Source organism: Dreissena polymorpha, chromosome 9 (assembly GCF_020536995.1).
Source record: "Dreissena polymorpha isolate Duluth1 chromosome 9, UMN_Dpol_1.0, whole genome shotgun sequence".
NCBI lineage: Eukaryota > Metazoa > Mollusca > Bivalvia > Myida > Dreissenidae > Dreissena > Dreissena polymorpha.
Genome location: NC_068363.1, coordinates 104,302,623 through 104,321,009, shown reverse-complemented (window position 1 = coordinate 104,321,009; position 18,387 = coordinate 104,302,623). Strand labels below are relative to the sequence as shown.

The 18,387-nt window shown below is 32.9% G+C and overlaps 1 protein-coding gene and 1 long non-coding RNA gene across 3 annotated transcripts in view; one reads left to right on the top strand and one right to left on the bottom strand.

Annotated features, from left to right (window-relative positions):
* The first annotated feature begins 1,682 nt into the window (after nt 1-1,682).
* LOC127846467 (uncharacterized) lies at nt 1,683-8,593 on the top strand. Its single transcript, XR_008033516.1, has 3 exons — nt 1,683-1,939; nt 4,343-4,532; nt 8,242-8,593. It is a non-coding gene; the product is annotated as an uncharacterized LOC127846467 (long non-coding RNA).
* Nucleotides 8,594-13,694: 5,101 nt separating this feature from the next.
* The window catches only part of LOC127844153 (ganglioside-induced differentiation-associated protein 1-like), a 13,924-nt gene continuing 9,231 nt past the window's right edge, over nt 13,695-18,387 (bottom strand). Inside the window, exons 5-6 of one of the 2 annotated variants that reach the window (XR_008032583.1) lie at nt 15,301-17,460; nt 13,695-14,989 (exon numbers count right to left, since the gene is read on the bottom strand). Coding sequence is in view for 1 of the 2 variants with exons in the window: in XM_052374169.1 (XP_052230129.1) it covers nt 17,111-17,460 (350 nt within the window). In the remaining variant the exon portion in view is untranslated. Of the gene's footprint in view, nt 17,461-18,387 lie in introns of both variants that reach the window. The other variant, XM_052374169.1, reaches the window with a different exon arrangement.

Here is an 18,387-nt window from a genome sequence, read left to right as displayed (position 1 = left end):
CGAATAGATCACTTATACAGTTGATTAAACATTTTATTTTTTCATTGAAATAAAAATAATTCAAATTAGATATATCCCTACGTTGTAACTTTGTTATCGACTTTCCATATATTTCCAAGTTTATTATGGAATTAACAGGTTTCAAAACCAACGTATTAAATTATTTACAGCCAACTATACGGTTGTTTCGTGTCCTTTATTTAGAGCCAAGATTCGGCCGTTAGACTCCTCCCCATATTTTATTATGGCCAATATGTAGTCATAGACTTCCATACGGTGATATACAAAATACACACTCAAGTTGAATAACACTCGTGAAAAAGAAATATATAGTATCGGTTAATTAGGGAAAACAGTATCAGCTTGGCGATAAAATACATTTACATAATGATCAGAACATACATGTTGTATTGGGCACTCACCATACGTACTTCCATATTAAAAGTCGTTTTTAAATATCGAGCTAATATGTTGTTTTTTTATTTATATAGTGTTGTATATGGCCTGGTCGTGCTAAAAATGGACTATGCTGATCACTAAAATGTCGTATGATTCTCAGAGGGCTTTGCCATTTCTTTGCTATTTCTTATTATTAAATTAAAACTGAAAGTGGCAGTTCTCGTATCTGGTCTTATATATATATCCTTTGTACCAGATGCTTCTTTCTTTAATAGCTGATACACAAAAAGGGCCCTAGATCCATTTTACCCTATTTCTGTCTTATTTTTGACAAAATAATCTTACATGTAAATGCTTAGCTTACTAATATTTACTTTGTTTACATGAGTTTTAAAATGACGAAAGAAACCCGTCTAAATCGTGTTATTCAAAGGAATGTTGTATTTGTCTTCGGTTGTACCCGCATTTTCGTGTATCTTTTGAGTAAAGCATATATTTTCAAAAAATACAACGAGACGGTTAGTACGTTCATTACCAGATGTAATAGACAGGGGGCTATAGTTCGTGAGTGGTCTTATATATTACTGATATTACATCCATTTTTTTTTCTACTGCACTGCAAGCATTCATATATTGATTAAGATTGAATGCTTTTAAACGTTTGGATTCAGAAGTTACCTCAGTTGGTGTTTACGTTCAGGTTTGTTTCTATATGTTATATGACAAGAGGTAATGCTTAAGAGAAAAATTTATATAAGTATATCAATCATGTTCTGGTTTGAAGTTTGAACTATCTTACGAAACTGAAACTGAAAATCCCTAGACGATTACTTGAACAAACAATTACATTCCATTTAATGTTTTTGAAAACATAACCAAATTGGACTGTCAAGATAACGAAATCCTTAAATGACATTTAATATATCAGCTACAACCGTAGTCCGCAATATCGTATACATTCTTCGAATAATTTAGTTTCAAGTTTATTTGATAAATTTGCTGAAAAGACTTCATGTCTTCTAATTGACCGTCAAGGTATCCGGTTTAAGAAAAACAACAGCAAACATTGTCTAATAAAGAAATATATTGCTCATTAAAGACTTGTGTAATCCCTGATTGAAACTGCGCACACGCACATAACAGTTATCGTTGTTAAACTACCAGTAAACTACGAATAAATAAAACATGACGCTGAGTACACAATTTTTTTATCACATTTCAGACAGTTTCACAGGTTCTCATTTATCAAGTTAATTGACAAAACGTGGAGATATCTCCCTGATACTTAATACACACGGCTCTTCTCGGTAAAAGGCTCAGTGGGGCTGGGTATTGTGAAACAGAAACTTTGACATGCGCACTTGTTTGTGGATGGATGTATTCAACAATCCGTATAAAAAGGATCCTCCAAAAATTTTCAGTCCAGTCAAGAAGTTCGCCAAGATGAAGTTATCATTATTAATTTTCTTCATTGGACTACTTGTTGGGCATTGCATGACACAGCGGGAAACATGGCCGTATTTACCAAATGAAACATATCGTATGTATTAATTTATTGAATTTTTTTATCAGTGTTTGTATTGTTAGTGCATAAACCAACTGAACTAGCAACACATTTGTTATTAAATTAATTGTTGGTTATTTATCATTAACGTACCTTATTACTTTATTTCATGTGCATTGTTGTTAATATGTAACACATTTAGGGACGTGCCTGTAGTTTTAAATTACCTGAAAAACAAAGAATTTCATAAGTGTGCAAGAGCCATATTTTGCTGATATAAAAAGGAATTAAAATTCAGTGTTACCAGCGTTTTTATATGGTTTGTGGGCTTTAAACAATACGATTGTTTTAACGTTTGGATTTACTTATAAACGATGCAATTATCGACAAAAGGGAGATCAAACGTAAGAAAACTGTAGAAAATAACGTTGTAAATTGTACAATATATTATTTCAGTTTTTCTGTATATTGAACTTAAAAGTCCTAGCATTCCTATTAAATATGTTTTCTTTTAATTAACCTTCCTGTACAAAAATAATTCGCCAGGGACATTTGTTCACAATTACAGTTCAGCAAACTTTAAACTCACTTTATGGCGTCTGAAAATGCTCTTAATAAATATTCGTCCTCAATAGTATTTGGGACATTGCTTTGTTGAATGATCCCGTATGCTACACATGGTTTAATGTCGTGGCTTGTTTATGTTAACTTGTTTTAGATATTAAAATAAAAATAGTGTAACAAGGATTTGATTTCAGAGGAGCAAACGTTAGTTTTCTGTGATGTGATATGTGTACTATACATGTGTTAAACGTATGGAACTAACCTTTATTCAAATACATCGCTTATCGATTGACCAGCACGAACATATTTATTTCGCATTAATGTTTTTAATAAATACTTAACAATTAATTTAAAAACAATACTTATTAATAAGGTAAAAGAGAAATAAATATGTGAACACAAATATATAATATTTGCATATGTCTTTTTGCACGTGCAGTACAAAACAACTACACGCGCATTAGGTCCAGACGTGTAAGAGCGTCGTGGGATAAAGAAAACCTGGACATTTTTGGCTTAAAATAATGTTTATGCTTTAGATAACATTGATCACATATTGCGATTTTGTGTGATACATTTTGCTTTTTATATTGAAGTGTGTTTATTGCATTTCTCTTCGATTAAACATTACATTGTATTTATAATTGGAACGAAATACAAAAGTTCGTGAATTTATGTTGATTTTACTTCGAACACAAGTATGATGTGTTTGCATATCATTTAACACGAAATTTCTCAAACCCAAACTTTATTGTTCAGTATCGAAAACACTCTGTTAAGCTATTTAAAGACCATATGTCTAACGTCTAGTCATACTGTGCGACCAACTTTCAGTACTTATGCAAAACTATAACAACATAGATTAAATTTGAAATCGATGGGTATCACAAAATGATGGATGGAAACTTATTTGCTGTCTGGAACCTTCCGTAAGCTTCACACCACACAATCTACCGATACTTTAACAAGAGTGCGTTCATTTCACTCAAAATGACATACTCTACTACTACTTCTATTACTGCTACTGCTTCTTCTTATATTACTTCTACCTCTAATAAAACCACAAATATAACTAATTATATTTCTACCTTTATTACTACCATTAATAAAACATCAACTACAACTACTTCTACAACTACTTTTACAACTTCTTCTACTAGACATATCTAAAAATATTGACGATACTTATATTTCTTTTAATTATTGTCATTTGTCTTTTAGAGATACTAATTATAGAAATATATTACAACTTATTCCCAGTCTGGCCATATGTCAATTATCCAAACAATTGTCTTGGAAAAATGCTGTGTATATATATATATATATATATAACATTTAAATTAGCGGAATGCCAAAACAGAGCATAACAGAATGTTTATTTCGACTTAAGCATTTACAGCTCATCGTCACAACAATATGAACAGAAAAAAAAACAAATTTACATGCGTCAACAATACATGTCATTGTATACAGTACATCAGTTATATACTAGCATTGCTTAATGTGAGAATGCCAGAACAATATGAGATGACTCTTAATTTGCAAAGAGTATTAAAATGTAATACTTGAACAATTACATATAAATAATTGAATACATCTACTTTTGAAGAGATACTTTCACATAGAAAAATAATATAACATAATTTTGCCGTGTGTAACGCTTTTCAACGATTATCTTTTTAATATGCATATTACTTACACAGAGCTTAAAATAAAGTCGTCAAGTCTACAACTTGAATGACCCACTTGATGAGCGTATGCTTTTTCTCTCAAAAGCTCCGGTTGTTGAAGTGAATAAAATTTGTGTTTTTGTTAAAATTACTTGTGACCGCTACAAATATTGTATTTCCAAAACATGTCGAGATATTTTTCCAGATTGCCCAGCATGCGGACACTCGGTAGTTAAAGCGGAGGGCGTGACCGGCATACAAGAAATAATAGAGAGAGACCACCATCCTAATTATAATACCGCTGAAAATAAAGCGCCGCTCGACGTGTTGTGCCATTTAGCTTGTGCTAGTGTTTTTTTTCCATGTGGAACTATTCGTAAGCCAAACGAACCCAGGTAAGAAAAAAGCCTTTCGTCGACTTAATTACTTGAACCATATTTTCAGTTATAAGGCCAGCAATTTTTTTATTTGTTTTACGGGAAATTTTTCAAAAAAATTAAGTCGGAGGGGATAAATAAAAATAAAAATAAAATCATGAAAAGTGAGCAGTCTACCAATAAAATAAAAATAAAACTGTCTAAACCGATTTTTTTTTTGAAAATTTAAAATTAAGCCAATTTAACCTTATGTATACTTGCATTAACCTTTAAGTGTTTTATATATCTTATTACACTGTTGTAGAAGCTTTTTATAATAAAAGTAAACATATTTTTATATATATTTATATGTAAAAGCATCTTTCGCATGTATTATACTATGTTGCTTCAATAGAGACCATTAACCATGCCAGGTGTGTAGTGTAATATAGTGATCGTTAAACTTTTGTTGAGTGTTAATCATATGTATGTTTATAACAAATATAGCATGCATTTGACTTAAATAAAAAAGAATTGAAATCTTTTAAAATTGTTAAATAGCTTTAAATAACAACCAACTTTTTAACTTTCATCCATGGGTGGAATATGCACACTAAAAATACTATTCAATATACAACAGACTTGCTTTATATCATGATAATTTGTAATCATGAGAAAAAATGTGCCACATAACAGGAAATTGTACCTTAGGGCGATTGCGGCCATTTTGGCTCCAAAAGAGCAGTCTGATCAGGATCCAAACTGCTCAACATAATTGTCATTCAGTCAGTACTTCTAAACATGTTAAGCGAACACTTTGGACCCTGATCAGACTGCGCTTGCATTGATCTTGATCGAAACTTTGTGTAGTGAAAGTTCTAGTACATAAAATGTGAATATTTCATTTAAGAAACCGTGAGTTATAGACTTATAAAAACATGTGCTGAATTTCATTTTATTTTCAGAGAGAATTATAGTGTTTATATATGTAAAGTGAACACAAGAGGCATGACTACAATATTTGGTGTGTAACATCGTTATGAGGTTCTCTTTGAAAAAATTTCAAATCATGCAGAAAATTTGCCCTCCCTGGGGTTTACTGTTTTGCTTATAAATATAAATAATATAATCATTCTCTGAAACCGCAAGGCCCTTTTGTTTGTTGCGTTGCATGCCAACCATATAGTGTTTATTTGGTAAGTTTCCTCAAAGCATGTCTCCGTGGTCAAAACTGTTTGCGCTTCAGGGGTCAACTAATTTATATAGATTAATGTCTTTGATAATCCCTAACAACACAAACACCGCAAGGGTCAGGCGTTCAATATTTGGTGTGTAACATGTTAGTGTTTTCTTCTTCTAGGTGTGATCAAATCATACAGTAGGAGTTAAAAATAACCCGTCCTTGTTTCACATGCTTAATATTTACTTATATAATAAAGAGTTAAACAATATTATGCTCTCAAAACGCATGGGTTAAGTGATAATTATTTTGTATGTAGCATTGTATGGCGGTAATCTTCGTAGGTTTTGTATCATGTCCATTTGCTTCACATTAGCCCCAACAAAATATTACGGTAAAAGACACAATATACCTAGAAACCTAGATTTATTTCATTGAACATTTTCTTAAGTGAAAGCCGTATAAAGAATTAAATAGCACATGTAGCAAGGATTTAAATTCTTCTAGAAGAATTACTCTGCTGACTGTATATAACTTACTCGCAAGATCAATTATATATAGAACACAACTTATGAACTATGTAATTGTATATTTTAAAATAGTATTTTATTTTAATAATTTCTTAAAAGACTCACAGTATTGTCAAAATAAAATAGCGTAAAGTTTTGCACATATTATTTTGTTCCTCTCTTATTCACAGTTTAAGTTCAAATGAAAATTTCTATGGACTTCGTTGTCTGTATTATTTTAAGGAGAAACAACAATAACATGTTTTGGATATATAATAAGCAGAGAAAGCTATATAAATGTGAAGATAATAATAACCCTTGGAACAAATACATAGAGCCGATTGAGCACATTTATCAACAGAGCCTGAGGTGTGATAAATTTATTTGCATTCCTTGCAGTACAAATCTTGCAGTATGAAAACATTCTTGACATTTGATAGAACATTTCGGCTAAATAATAACTCATTTTTGAAAAATAATGTCAAGAAAAATAAATTAAACTTTCTTGTAACTTTGACGGACATACGGACATCGGGAACCAATGTTATTTTCTTCAAAAGCTGTGTTGCATACTTTTTTTCTAAATAAAGAATATATATATGGGTGGGTGGGGAATGGGATTATTGATGCAAGTACCAGTGGTTCAGTCCTTATGTTCATTATAAAGAAACGTAAAGAAGTAATTCTTGGACATTTTCGGGATGTTGATTTTTATCTATTAAAATATTACAGGATATGCATTTTAATAAATACGCATATTTATTAAACCTACCCAAAACCTTTTAACACACTGAAAGTTATCGATGGTGACACCTCTGCATCATCTGCAAAAACCCATTATTATTTTGAACTTCGCATCACATAATACGGGCATGATGTCAACAATGGTGTTCTGAAGATTATCTTTTCTAATTGAAATTGTTTCTGCTCCGTTTTTAATTAATTTGATTTTAAAATATGCTACATTTGTCTCGTTGATGTTAATGTCCGCCATTTCGGAAATGCAATATGAAAATCATTTGTTAAATACTCACCGATTGGCTAATAGCGTGTGATAATAAAAACGAATGTGACTTTTATTTTTAATTGTATTTGTCCAAAAATAGGGTCGGTCGCTCCCGTAAAACAGATAATAAAAAATGCTGGCCTAAGCTATTGTTATGTTGTTTTTTTACACGTATCAAATAAGAAAAATTTGCACAAAACAGGAATATATATATATATATATATATATATATATATATATATATATATATATATATATATATATCGACATTTTCAAAGTTTATTTGCATTATTATAATTGCTGTTCGTGCCAGTCATGAGGTTATGATCACTGTTACTGAAATAGATATAAAGCTAAACAACTTAAGAGCATTTAAAGGACAATTTAGTAAACGTACTCAACAACTTTTAAAGTCATAACTTAAGAAGTGGTTTCGCAAATTGCACTGGTAGAAGTTTAAACATTTTGTTTGCAACGCCGAACAGTGGTCCTCTCCAACGAATTTTCAAATCATGTCTCCGGGGTCAAAATTTTTTACGCTAGAAGGTTCACTTGTTGTATGTACACTTTGATAGTAAATAACTTAAAAATCTGAAACCGGAAAAGCAAATGGTACAATTAATATTTGATTTACTTTAAATAGTTTCCATTCATAATTAAAGTGAATTGCTTTAAGATTGAGGAACTAAAATGCTGACAATCAAATCGTTTATACATTCCATTAAATGATTCTTTTCCTCGCTCTGCGGTAACCAATTACGTATTGGTAAGTAATGCACGAAGTTTTCATTAGTTCAGAATTCTCAGTTATATTTTCACAAATAAATATTAAGACATACGTGATGTATTTATTTATTAAATAATAGGTTCTTGAAACTTGAAAACATCATTACACGTATTGAGTAAACAAAATGTTTGCCATACATGATTTAAAAGTATAGTGATGTATCTGAATCACATCATGTATTCATATTTTGGTGCTCATAGAAGGCAGTTGATGCTATATGTTTGTATATATTTTGCTTTCTGCTATTATTTATCACTTATTTGCAGACGCAAAGATAGTTGTGGAAAGCGTTATAAGAAAATGTCCCGACGATGAGAACAGCCATACTGGATGTATGTCAATTTTGCCATCATCAACTATCTCCGACCCAGCTCTTGTTAACTTGATTGTCACTAGAAATAACACTACCGCTATGTGGTGTAACACTGCCACGCCCAAAACGTTCGACTTAACGATACACGAAGACGACGTAACCAAAGGACTTGACAATCACTCAAGCAGGAATTCTGCTGATAGTTTAATGTTTGCCTTGATTATTGCTACTTTTATTTGTGCATATTCTTCTGTCTAGAAAGACATTTCACATGTAAATTAATGAATAAATCAGACATTCTATCATGTTATAACTCTTAAGAATCACTGTACACTTTTGGAAATGTGTGACATTTTGAAATGCATATGTATTCAATAATAAAACTTAATCAAGTGAATGCAGCAAAACAACGTCGAATCTCACCTATGTAAGTACATAACGCTATATCATCATAATAAATGTAGTAAAGGCAATGAGTCAACACTGGTTTACCGAAGATGGAAGCTACATGGACCACTTTAGAACAATAATAATAGCAGATAGCAGCATATTGGTCCTTTTTAGCATTTACAAACTAGCATCGACATTTATATTTTACTATTATATTCGATTCAAACAGGTTTCGAACCGCAGCCCCTTGTCATATATAGAACATCAAAACCATCATGGTTTTTGTCCAGGCATTTTAATGCTTATAACGGATATTACGCACATATGTGTAATGAGAACATGAATCAGTTCAAATAGTTACGTATATTCGAATCCAACGAGAGACACAGCCTCGTGAAACAACACGTAAAAGAATACATAACAATTAACAATTTATCAAAATGAATTAAGGATTATCGCCTTCTGGAAAGTTTATTTAACGCATTTTTCAAAAGGTGAATAACTATCGCTGGAGAAGAACAAAAGAAATATATCATCTTATACAAAGTGGTTTTCTAACAGTTTTGCAGCTACAACAAACCTAGATATAAGCTCTTAGATATAAGATCCCCGTGACCCAAAACAAATGCACGTGTCTCAGGAATAGCATTTTGTTTTGTAATAAATCGGTTAATTTCGTAATACAAAATATAATATTATATCAATCTATTCACAGCTTAATAATATAATTTTGATGTAAATATTGGGTACCAATGAATTATTAATGCAATCAGAAAACTTTCATAAATTAACTGACCGCTATTATGTTGGTCCCAACACTTCATAATTAGATTTAATAAAATTTATATGCGTATTAGATATGATATATTGTGATGAAGTCGTTTAATTTCATAATCAAAGCTTTTTGGTGGAGTTCTGAATTTGTTTAAACACTTTATTAATTGATAACATTACCAAAGTCGAACACAAACATGACACTGGTGACATTAATAAATGTTTGTCATAGGTATTTACCCGTTTTATTACACAAACAATTTAGCAGTTATATATGCACAAACAGGCAACGGGACAAGCCTCCTTAAATATGTATGCCATTGTGTTCGTCAAAATGTAAGTTTTGTGATTGCATCAATAATTAATTGCATCAATATTCACAATATATTTATCTATAATACATTGTATATGTGGACAGTGGCATTTATTATAAACCTAATCTTGTTGAAATAGGTATGTCTCGTTTTGAGATAATTTTCCTAATGTGCTGTTTAAACACTTGAAGAGCAAATGTGCGTATTGGCTGCTTGTATAAGAAATCTTTTATAGATAAAGATAAATGAGGTCAATATTGCCTCTAACTTAGAGTTATCCTCTTTGATTTATGCTTAGCTAAGAGTGTCTTTGAACCATACATCAGTCTCAATAGTTCTTGTATGGATAATATCAACAGCACTGCCATTAATGCCATATTACTGCTAATATTTCTCTCCATATGCTGCCGCTAGTTATAACATAGTTCATATTTTGTTTTATTCATGTATATTCAATGGTTTGGTCAAGTATTTCCTAAGCATAAACATTTGTCATTAACACGAAACTTTTTGGCCTTGATAAATATTAATCAGTTTAAAGTATATTGCTGGGGGAAGTAGCATCTTCATTTCAATATGACTTACTGTTATGAATCAAATAATTAACTTAAAGTTGATTGCATAAACGTGTTATTGCATTTTATTTCACCCTATTTAAAGTCTCTCACGTGAAGTTTATGATGTTTATGACGTTTGTCCGTCGTGTGTTACAATTCGTGTGTCTTTATATAACTTGTTTACGCTCAATGTTGCCCTATCAGAATCTGTGTGGTCTGAATTAATGAAATATTGATTAAGGTTGGGCTGCTTCGGGCGGTATCTAAAGGGTCTAGCTAATATGTAAGAACCATATGACCATATTTGTTAATGCTATAGAGGTAACATGTATAGCCCAACCTTTATGACACTGTGCCGAACTATAGTCTTACTTGTTTCATTAGGGATGGAGGTGATCAAATCACTAGTCCAAACTCAAATCTGCTTTTTAAACAAACTCCGAATTTATAGTTGTTTTGATATCTCCATTGAGTTCGCGCATGTTGAAAAACTACCGAACAACAATACAGCTCTAAGCAATTTCACCGTCAATAAAGGTGAGCATCAATGGTCTTTATGGTCCTATTGGTACAAAATACAATACAATTTATCATATTATAACCAACCGCATTGCTTAAATTACCGATTGATGTAATTTAAATATTAAAAGTATTAACTAGGTTAATATTATTTTCAAACTGATTTTGCGTAAACATGTAAAAGGGAATATTTCGCTCTGTATAAACTATGTCTACAAACTGTAATTTTACATTCCAGTGAATTTATTTTATAAAGGACTGCTTTTTGAACATAATTGGGTGGCAAAAACAGGCTAAGATTTTCAAAAAATTTAATAATAATGCGAAAATACATAACAGTACTTCACCACATTAAGTGCGTTCGCCGATGATCACAATTACCCGTGGAATTTATTCTGTATTTTAAATGACACTGATCTTACAATATCAAGTGACTATACTGTTACAAAAACAATTTATCTTATGCTATGTTCGACCAGCGTAGCAGCTACCCTGACCGCTTTTTAGTCAAGCCGGGTTTTGTGGTCTTATAAACGGACAGGGTAGATTCAAGATAGCGGATGCACAGGCTGGTCTGGCATAAGATCAATGTTCGGTGACGAGGCTTAAAGGGGCCTTTTCACGTTTGGGTAAATTAAAAAAATTGAAAAAAGTTGTTTCAGATTCGCAAATTTTCGTTTTAGTTATGATATTTTTGTGAGGAAACAGTAATAATGAAAATTAACCATGCTCTAAAATAGCCATCTTTTGACGATTTAAAAACCTGAAAATTATAAAGCGTTGCAACGCGAAACGAATTAATAAGTTGTAGAGTTCTGTTGTTGTCGTTATTTTTGTGAAACTACGAGGATTGATTTTAAAGTATTAAATACATCTAATATTGTATCAGGAAGGATGGCCGAGTGGTCTAAGTCGTTTTTACTTCAGGACTCCAGGGGTCAGTGGTTCGAGCCCTGCTGATGTTCACCTTTTTTTTCTTTTTTTAATTTTATTCTTGAATTTTTACTGGAGCTTTTTAGATCCAATGTTTACATTTATCAATATAAAGCATTTAATGACAAACTTCAAAACATGCCAAAATCCGTAAAAAGGCCCCTTTAAATAATGCCGGCGATGCTATTGTAACAAATAATATAGTGAAATGTAAACTTAAATTCAAATATCATTGAAGGTGACTAATTATCCCAACTTCAGTATTGCGTTGATATTCTTCGCAAACATAATGAGGGAAAAATTATAATGATTATAGTACAAATATTTTTAAATGATAACAGGCTTTTACTATTGAAAACATCGTTATTACAAATAAATCTAGCGAATTAAAACAAAATAAGTATTAATATTATTAAACATCAACGTTTCCATAATTTCAGAAAACATATTTAGAATATATTAATTTGAGCTAGTACTACATAGCCTGATAGCCGTATTGCGTTAATATTCTATTGTCTTTATTCGATTCTATTCCTCGAACTGATCAAATTTTAAGTGTTAATATCACGAAAGGGGTTCCAATCCAGTTTAACTTCCGGTTTGGATTAATTTGAGAAGGCTGCATATTCGTTTGCCAAGGTAGGTAATATATTGGTGATATTATATTGGAAATGCAAACTGTTGATACAATATGTCCAAAGACACAACATATGAACGTTGACAATGCTCATTGATCAGCATTTCGGCATTATGTTGGGTGCTAGTTAACGAACGTCGAATTACGCCGTTTAACGTGGGACGGGTCACGCTTTTGATGTATCAAGCCAACATATCTCCACAACGGTAAAAAGATCTATTTCTCGGATGCGTCAGGAAAAAGTCGATGCAACACGAGTGGAAGTTACATGACTTTACGAAACAACAATCAGCAGTGTAATAAAAACAAGAGCACCGTATAACGGGTGTCACGCTCGGCTGCGAAAGCTTGTCAGAATATTTTTTTAAAGTAATAATCTTAGTCACCAAAATAAGTTTAATGACCAACGCAGCTTTGAGTCCCATATTAATATTTTGTAAGGAATTTAAAAAGTAACAAATTTCTTAAATGTTATTAAGAACACTTGTTTTTGCTGTATTGTGAATTATCGTATACTAATTTAAGCTGATAGTAGGACGACATAGTCTGGATCGATTCACATAACAGAAGTGGAAGTCTTACTATATCGCTCAAACAACAACAGCACTTCCGCCCAGTCTTCTAACAACGGAAAGTAAACGAGCTCAAATAAATAGTTATTACCACCAAGATAAATATGGCAAATAAAATGACTAACAAGATAACGTTTACATACATACTAGGCGGTATCAAGAAGAGGGGGGAGGGCAAAGTCAGTGGTTATTATAATGAGATATATTCTAGGTGAAACGACTCATCTTCAACAGGAAACACTTATTATTATATTTCAAGAGACATAACACAGACACCATGGGAGTGAATTGCAGCATTTATCAAGAAATTCTACTCCATATTTTTAACAGCCAAATTCGAAATTGCACAGCCATCTGTCCAGAATGTTTAATCAAATTATGCAATTTGATTTTGATTTGGGAATCATTGTCGATGAAAGTATAATACTGAATTCTTAAACTATACGATTACTTGTAGAAAATTGGTTCAGACATAGAGATTTGGTGTCATTTCATAATAAAACTAACGATATACATTCATGATCTTGCATTCAATCTTGGTCAGATTCGCTTCTAAAATCATATTCAAGGTTCATTTTAAGAGACTTGAAACTAAAGTTATTGTAGATTAAAAAGGAAGCATGTGTGGAACAGTGTTCGCGTTTAAGCTGTTCCTTACAGAGGTCCCGTTTCCAGGGAAGGTGATATTTTAACAAAACAAAACGTCTGGGTAGTTTTGTGAAAACAATGTATCAATTATTTGTGTAACACAACCAGACGTTTTACTTTCATAGTAAAACAACACTTAAATATGTGTTATCTTGTTCGATGCTTGTATCTACGTTTGCAAGTAAACCTCAAGTACAAAAGTTGTTTATGCATATAGCTCACACAATATAAATATTACTCTTTGTCCAACACACTGAAAACACTAAAGATATCCCTACTGACATCTGGGTTTCAGTTCTAAACATATTCTTTTCCAAGAGTTACGCTACTTGCGATTGCTTCTCTTTACGTCTTCTTTTACCAATAAAAGTCGACCTAAGTTTTTCAGCGATAGATTTTACTGCTCGAATTTGAACGTTGACTTATATTTATTTTATTAAATTGTGAATTATTCTTTTGTTATAAATGTCGTATTCTTGATTCAGTTTGAATCCTTCCACTCCATGGGTGTTCTATTATCTCGATGTACACTGCCTATATATAACCTATGCAAATGATGTAAGAAACAGCATTTGTGTCAGTCCGTTACTTAGTTGGCTATCTTAGTAGAATCCTTATAATCGTTGTTTTTCAATGCGCTAACCTCAAACATACACGCATCCGTTAAATCTTGGCGTTTCAATGATATAAAAAACTTACTCGTCAAAACCTCTACTGCCTTACATATTCAGAGCTTCTATAAAATACATATGTTGGGTGATACAGTAATTACTGCGTAACACAGACGTCTTTATCCGAGTTCCCATCAGTCATCAGATGTTTCGCCCCTTATCTCAGAACACCCTCTTGATGGAGCGGTGGCAGTGTTGATCAAGCACTGCTCATCTTTGATGGATTCCATGTTTTTTAATTGCGTCGTAGCCAGGGCCAACTGGATGCCATCTCTGCCGCCTTACCAAGGGACCGTACGGAGCTTTTCCTAGCCCTGCCTCTGATGCCCAAAGCTCCTTGCGCTTTCCAAACGGATTGTGCAGGGAATCCCCTATATCCTACTTATACAGGAAAGATCCAGGTGGTGAACCCTCTCTCCCTGCACATATCTGCCAGTTCTTGGTACTTTGACCGCTTGCCCCATCAGTTCTTTCTTCCCAAGGGACAGTCAGTTCATTGAGTATCATCTTCTTTGAAGCTGTTGACCAGATGACTATGTCAGGTCGTAGGTTTGTTTTAACAACATCTGGGAATACGAGTTTCTGTTTGAGATCGACCTTCATCGCCCAGTGTCTTGCCTCGTGTAGCAGGCTTCAGTTCTGGCTGCACTTTGCCATCTGCCATTCCATCACACAGTTGATGTAACCTGAAATTTGCGTGTAGGTTACCTGTTGGCAGTAACTTTTACAATAACTGTACGTACTAAGAATAAAATATGCGACTGGAGTTTCACTTTTGAATTTACTAAACTGTTTTCACGAGAAAAAAACATACACGCGCGCGCACACAATACAATTTCATAAAAGGTAGACTTACAATTTGGATGTGTTTCCCTTTAAGATTAGTAAAGTTATTAACGTCCAACTAAATATATTGTAAAACACGTTCGCCAGGTCTCATCATTTAAATTTAATTCAGAAAATAAAATAAGTGAAAACCAGTTATGACTCCTCTTACTTGTATAAATTATAAGTGGCACTCAAATTGCGATAGCAGGAGTTTTCTACGTGGTCCATGAGATCAATACCAAGTCGTTGAATTATGACAAGGGCTTAAAACGAGCCGATGCATTGCCAACATAAGATGATACTATCCAATTTTGTTGAGCACGCTTGCAGAAAACACGATACAGCTGTAGCAATAGTCGATGCAAATGTATGTATTAATACGTGTTCCGTAGCTGTCAATGGAATGATGATACGGCGTGTCTCGTCCTTGTAAGTTCCCTGGCCCAAGATCAAAAGTTAAGGTAACACTTAAAAGTCAATGTTCAAATCTGACATTATTCACTCACAGCTAATCTCGTCCGGACTGTAACTTAGAGATTCATCGTGCAAGATATATCGTGCATTTTTCAAAATAATTAACCTATATAACAATGTCGAGCCGGTGGTTGCGTGTCATGTCCATGTCCCTCGAACAAATGTCAACTTTTGGCAGTATGCATCGTTTCTGGAACTACTTCAGTCATCAGGCAATTTCAAATTAATGTGTCGCGTATGAGCCCCTTACCACTTCCTGACTGTAAAATTCGTTATGTGAGATTTAACTTCAAATTTAGCAGAATACACTTGCTTTGATTTGAAACTTAGTCATGCATTTGACTTTTTATCAATATATCTTACACAAAAATGATCATCTTTGGTATCGACGTGTTGCGTATAAAGCACATGTTCTTTGCTTAAGCTCATGCATTGATTTGATTTTGTTCTTAATTGATAAGATTGAAATGTATCAAACGAAAGCAAATAATTAACGTTGGACATCTAATGGTGAGAAATTGCAATGTAGCGGCTTAAAAGTTCTTTGTGTGTGTATGATTATTGCTCATTTACTTATTGTACGCTAAGAAAATAAGTATTGTTGTAAATAAGGTCACCGTTTTCATACATAAACCCATATATGCACGTGAACTGATTTTCTTTGTAAAATTTGTTTTGAAATTCTATAAAACATAACACGTGATGTTAAAACAGTTTTCAATGTTGCAAATAATAAATGAGATGGCCACAGAGTGTTGCTATGATTGTTAAAAAGTCGACGTATCATTTCTGTTAAATATATGTTAAGTGGTAACTGAAACTTGCCGATTACCATTTGATAATACAAAAATCGGGCTGCAATAAATACATATGTGTTATAGAGAGTGGGCTATCTACGATTCGAGTCCACAGTTGAAGCGAATTAGACGCTCGAAATTGCTAAAACATACAAATACCCATTTTCTCATGATACGTTACGTGATAGTCATTATAAAACCGTTTATACGCGAGCTTTGTCACAAACAAAACAGCAATCTCCTACCAGGTTATTGTTAACGTAGTAAGATCAGGATCTAACACTAACCAATATGTATTATGTGTAGTAATGACAAACTTTATCATGTTTTGCAATAACAGACAGTATGTGTACAATTTCACACAGTACACAAAGCTAAAACAATGATGCAAACCCAATAACGACGCTGTGAGTTTCGCAGCGGAACTGAGATGTTCGATTTTTTTAAACGATATAACTATCCAAGTTCTTCAAAGGGTTTGCTTTGCACATCACTGACAATCAACATAGTGTTGTTATATTGCAAAATTATTAAGATAAATCGATAAGTAAAAATTGCCTGGTAAAATAAGACGTGCTCAAGGTTTCAACAACATGGAGTTTTGTTCTTGTAGTTTATAATACGTGTATACCTATGCAGTTAATTGCAAATTCAAAAGAAAAATCATTACAGTTTTTTCAAATGAGTAAATAAATACCAAAAATTAAATTAATTTTTAGCAAGGACTTTTTCCATTTTGCTCAATGCCTTGTAACCAAGATAACAAACATAACCAATACCGACAACGGTCCCAATTTTTAAAACCATAACCCCGTATTTCTTAATTGCGCGCCTCATGTACACGTATTTGACTGACGCCATTATTTCCCTCAGTTTTAGTATCGAGGCCCTGGTGTCTATTCGATTAAAATATCGGAGCAGTTCCGGTCGGACCGTTCGATTGACGTAACGAGACAAAATGCCAATCATCTGAAGTCGGATCAGAAGACAGATGAGAGCCAAGTCGGCTGCTGTCATTTCAGGTCCAAACAACCAGTCGTCTTGACCAGTTAATATGCCTGAAAAAATATAAGTATATACATTTAGACTTGTGTGCGTGGATAGGGACGCTCCAACAATGCCTATTCGTCACACAACTACACTAAAGTGGAATACGTCTTCTTTGTTACCTTAACAAGATCATAACTATAATTTTAACGAACAAAATGAAAGATGGTAGAACCGACGGACAATTGAAAATTTAAATCCCCCCTCCCCCGCTCTAAAAAGTGGAAGCGGGTCTTAAACACTCTAAAAAATCATCAAACTGTAACTATCAAGTGTTGGTTATCAACGTACACATATCGTTAAGACAATAACAATAATATAATAAAGAATATGACCATTTAATCTAAGTTTGTAATACTGCAAAACTATTATCATGAGATCATGTGCCACATTATAAAGAGGAAATGCACGTTTACATTGAAAATATACCCGCTTACATAGTTTCATTTGTTCAATCTAAACTAATATTGTATATGTATATTCTCGATCATTACCTTGTTTGATGTATTATGTTCTTAACTACTGTGAAACCATTTATTTTCGTCAGCACGAAATTTCGTCCTTTTTTTAAAAAATGACTATTTCGTCAGCACTTAAATTCGTCCATTTCTGGTTTTGAAAAAAAAAGCGTCCGATTTGTATGTAATGTTTGTAATACATGTAATACGCGGTTGCGAAAAAATCGTGCTGGGGAAAGAGGGGTGACACTTGGTAGTCACTTGCAGGAGGTGGGCCTTGTTTGGCATATGCCAATTAACAAGTCTGTTATTTCAGGTGATAGTAACTGTCCCTTATTATTAAATGTCATTGTCACGTTCTTTGTTATGATTAGCGGATAAGTGGGACTGAATAACCGTTAACGAGTGATTTAAACATCGAAGCCAATTGCCAATTAGTCTTTTTCCATTACAATCACGGACAACCAAACACAAATCAAT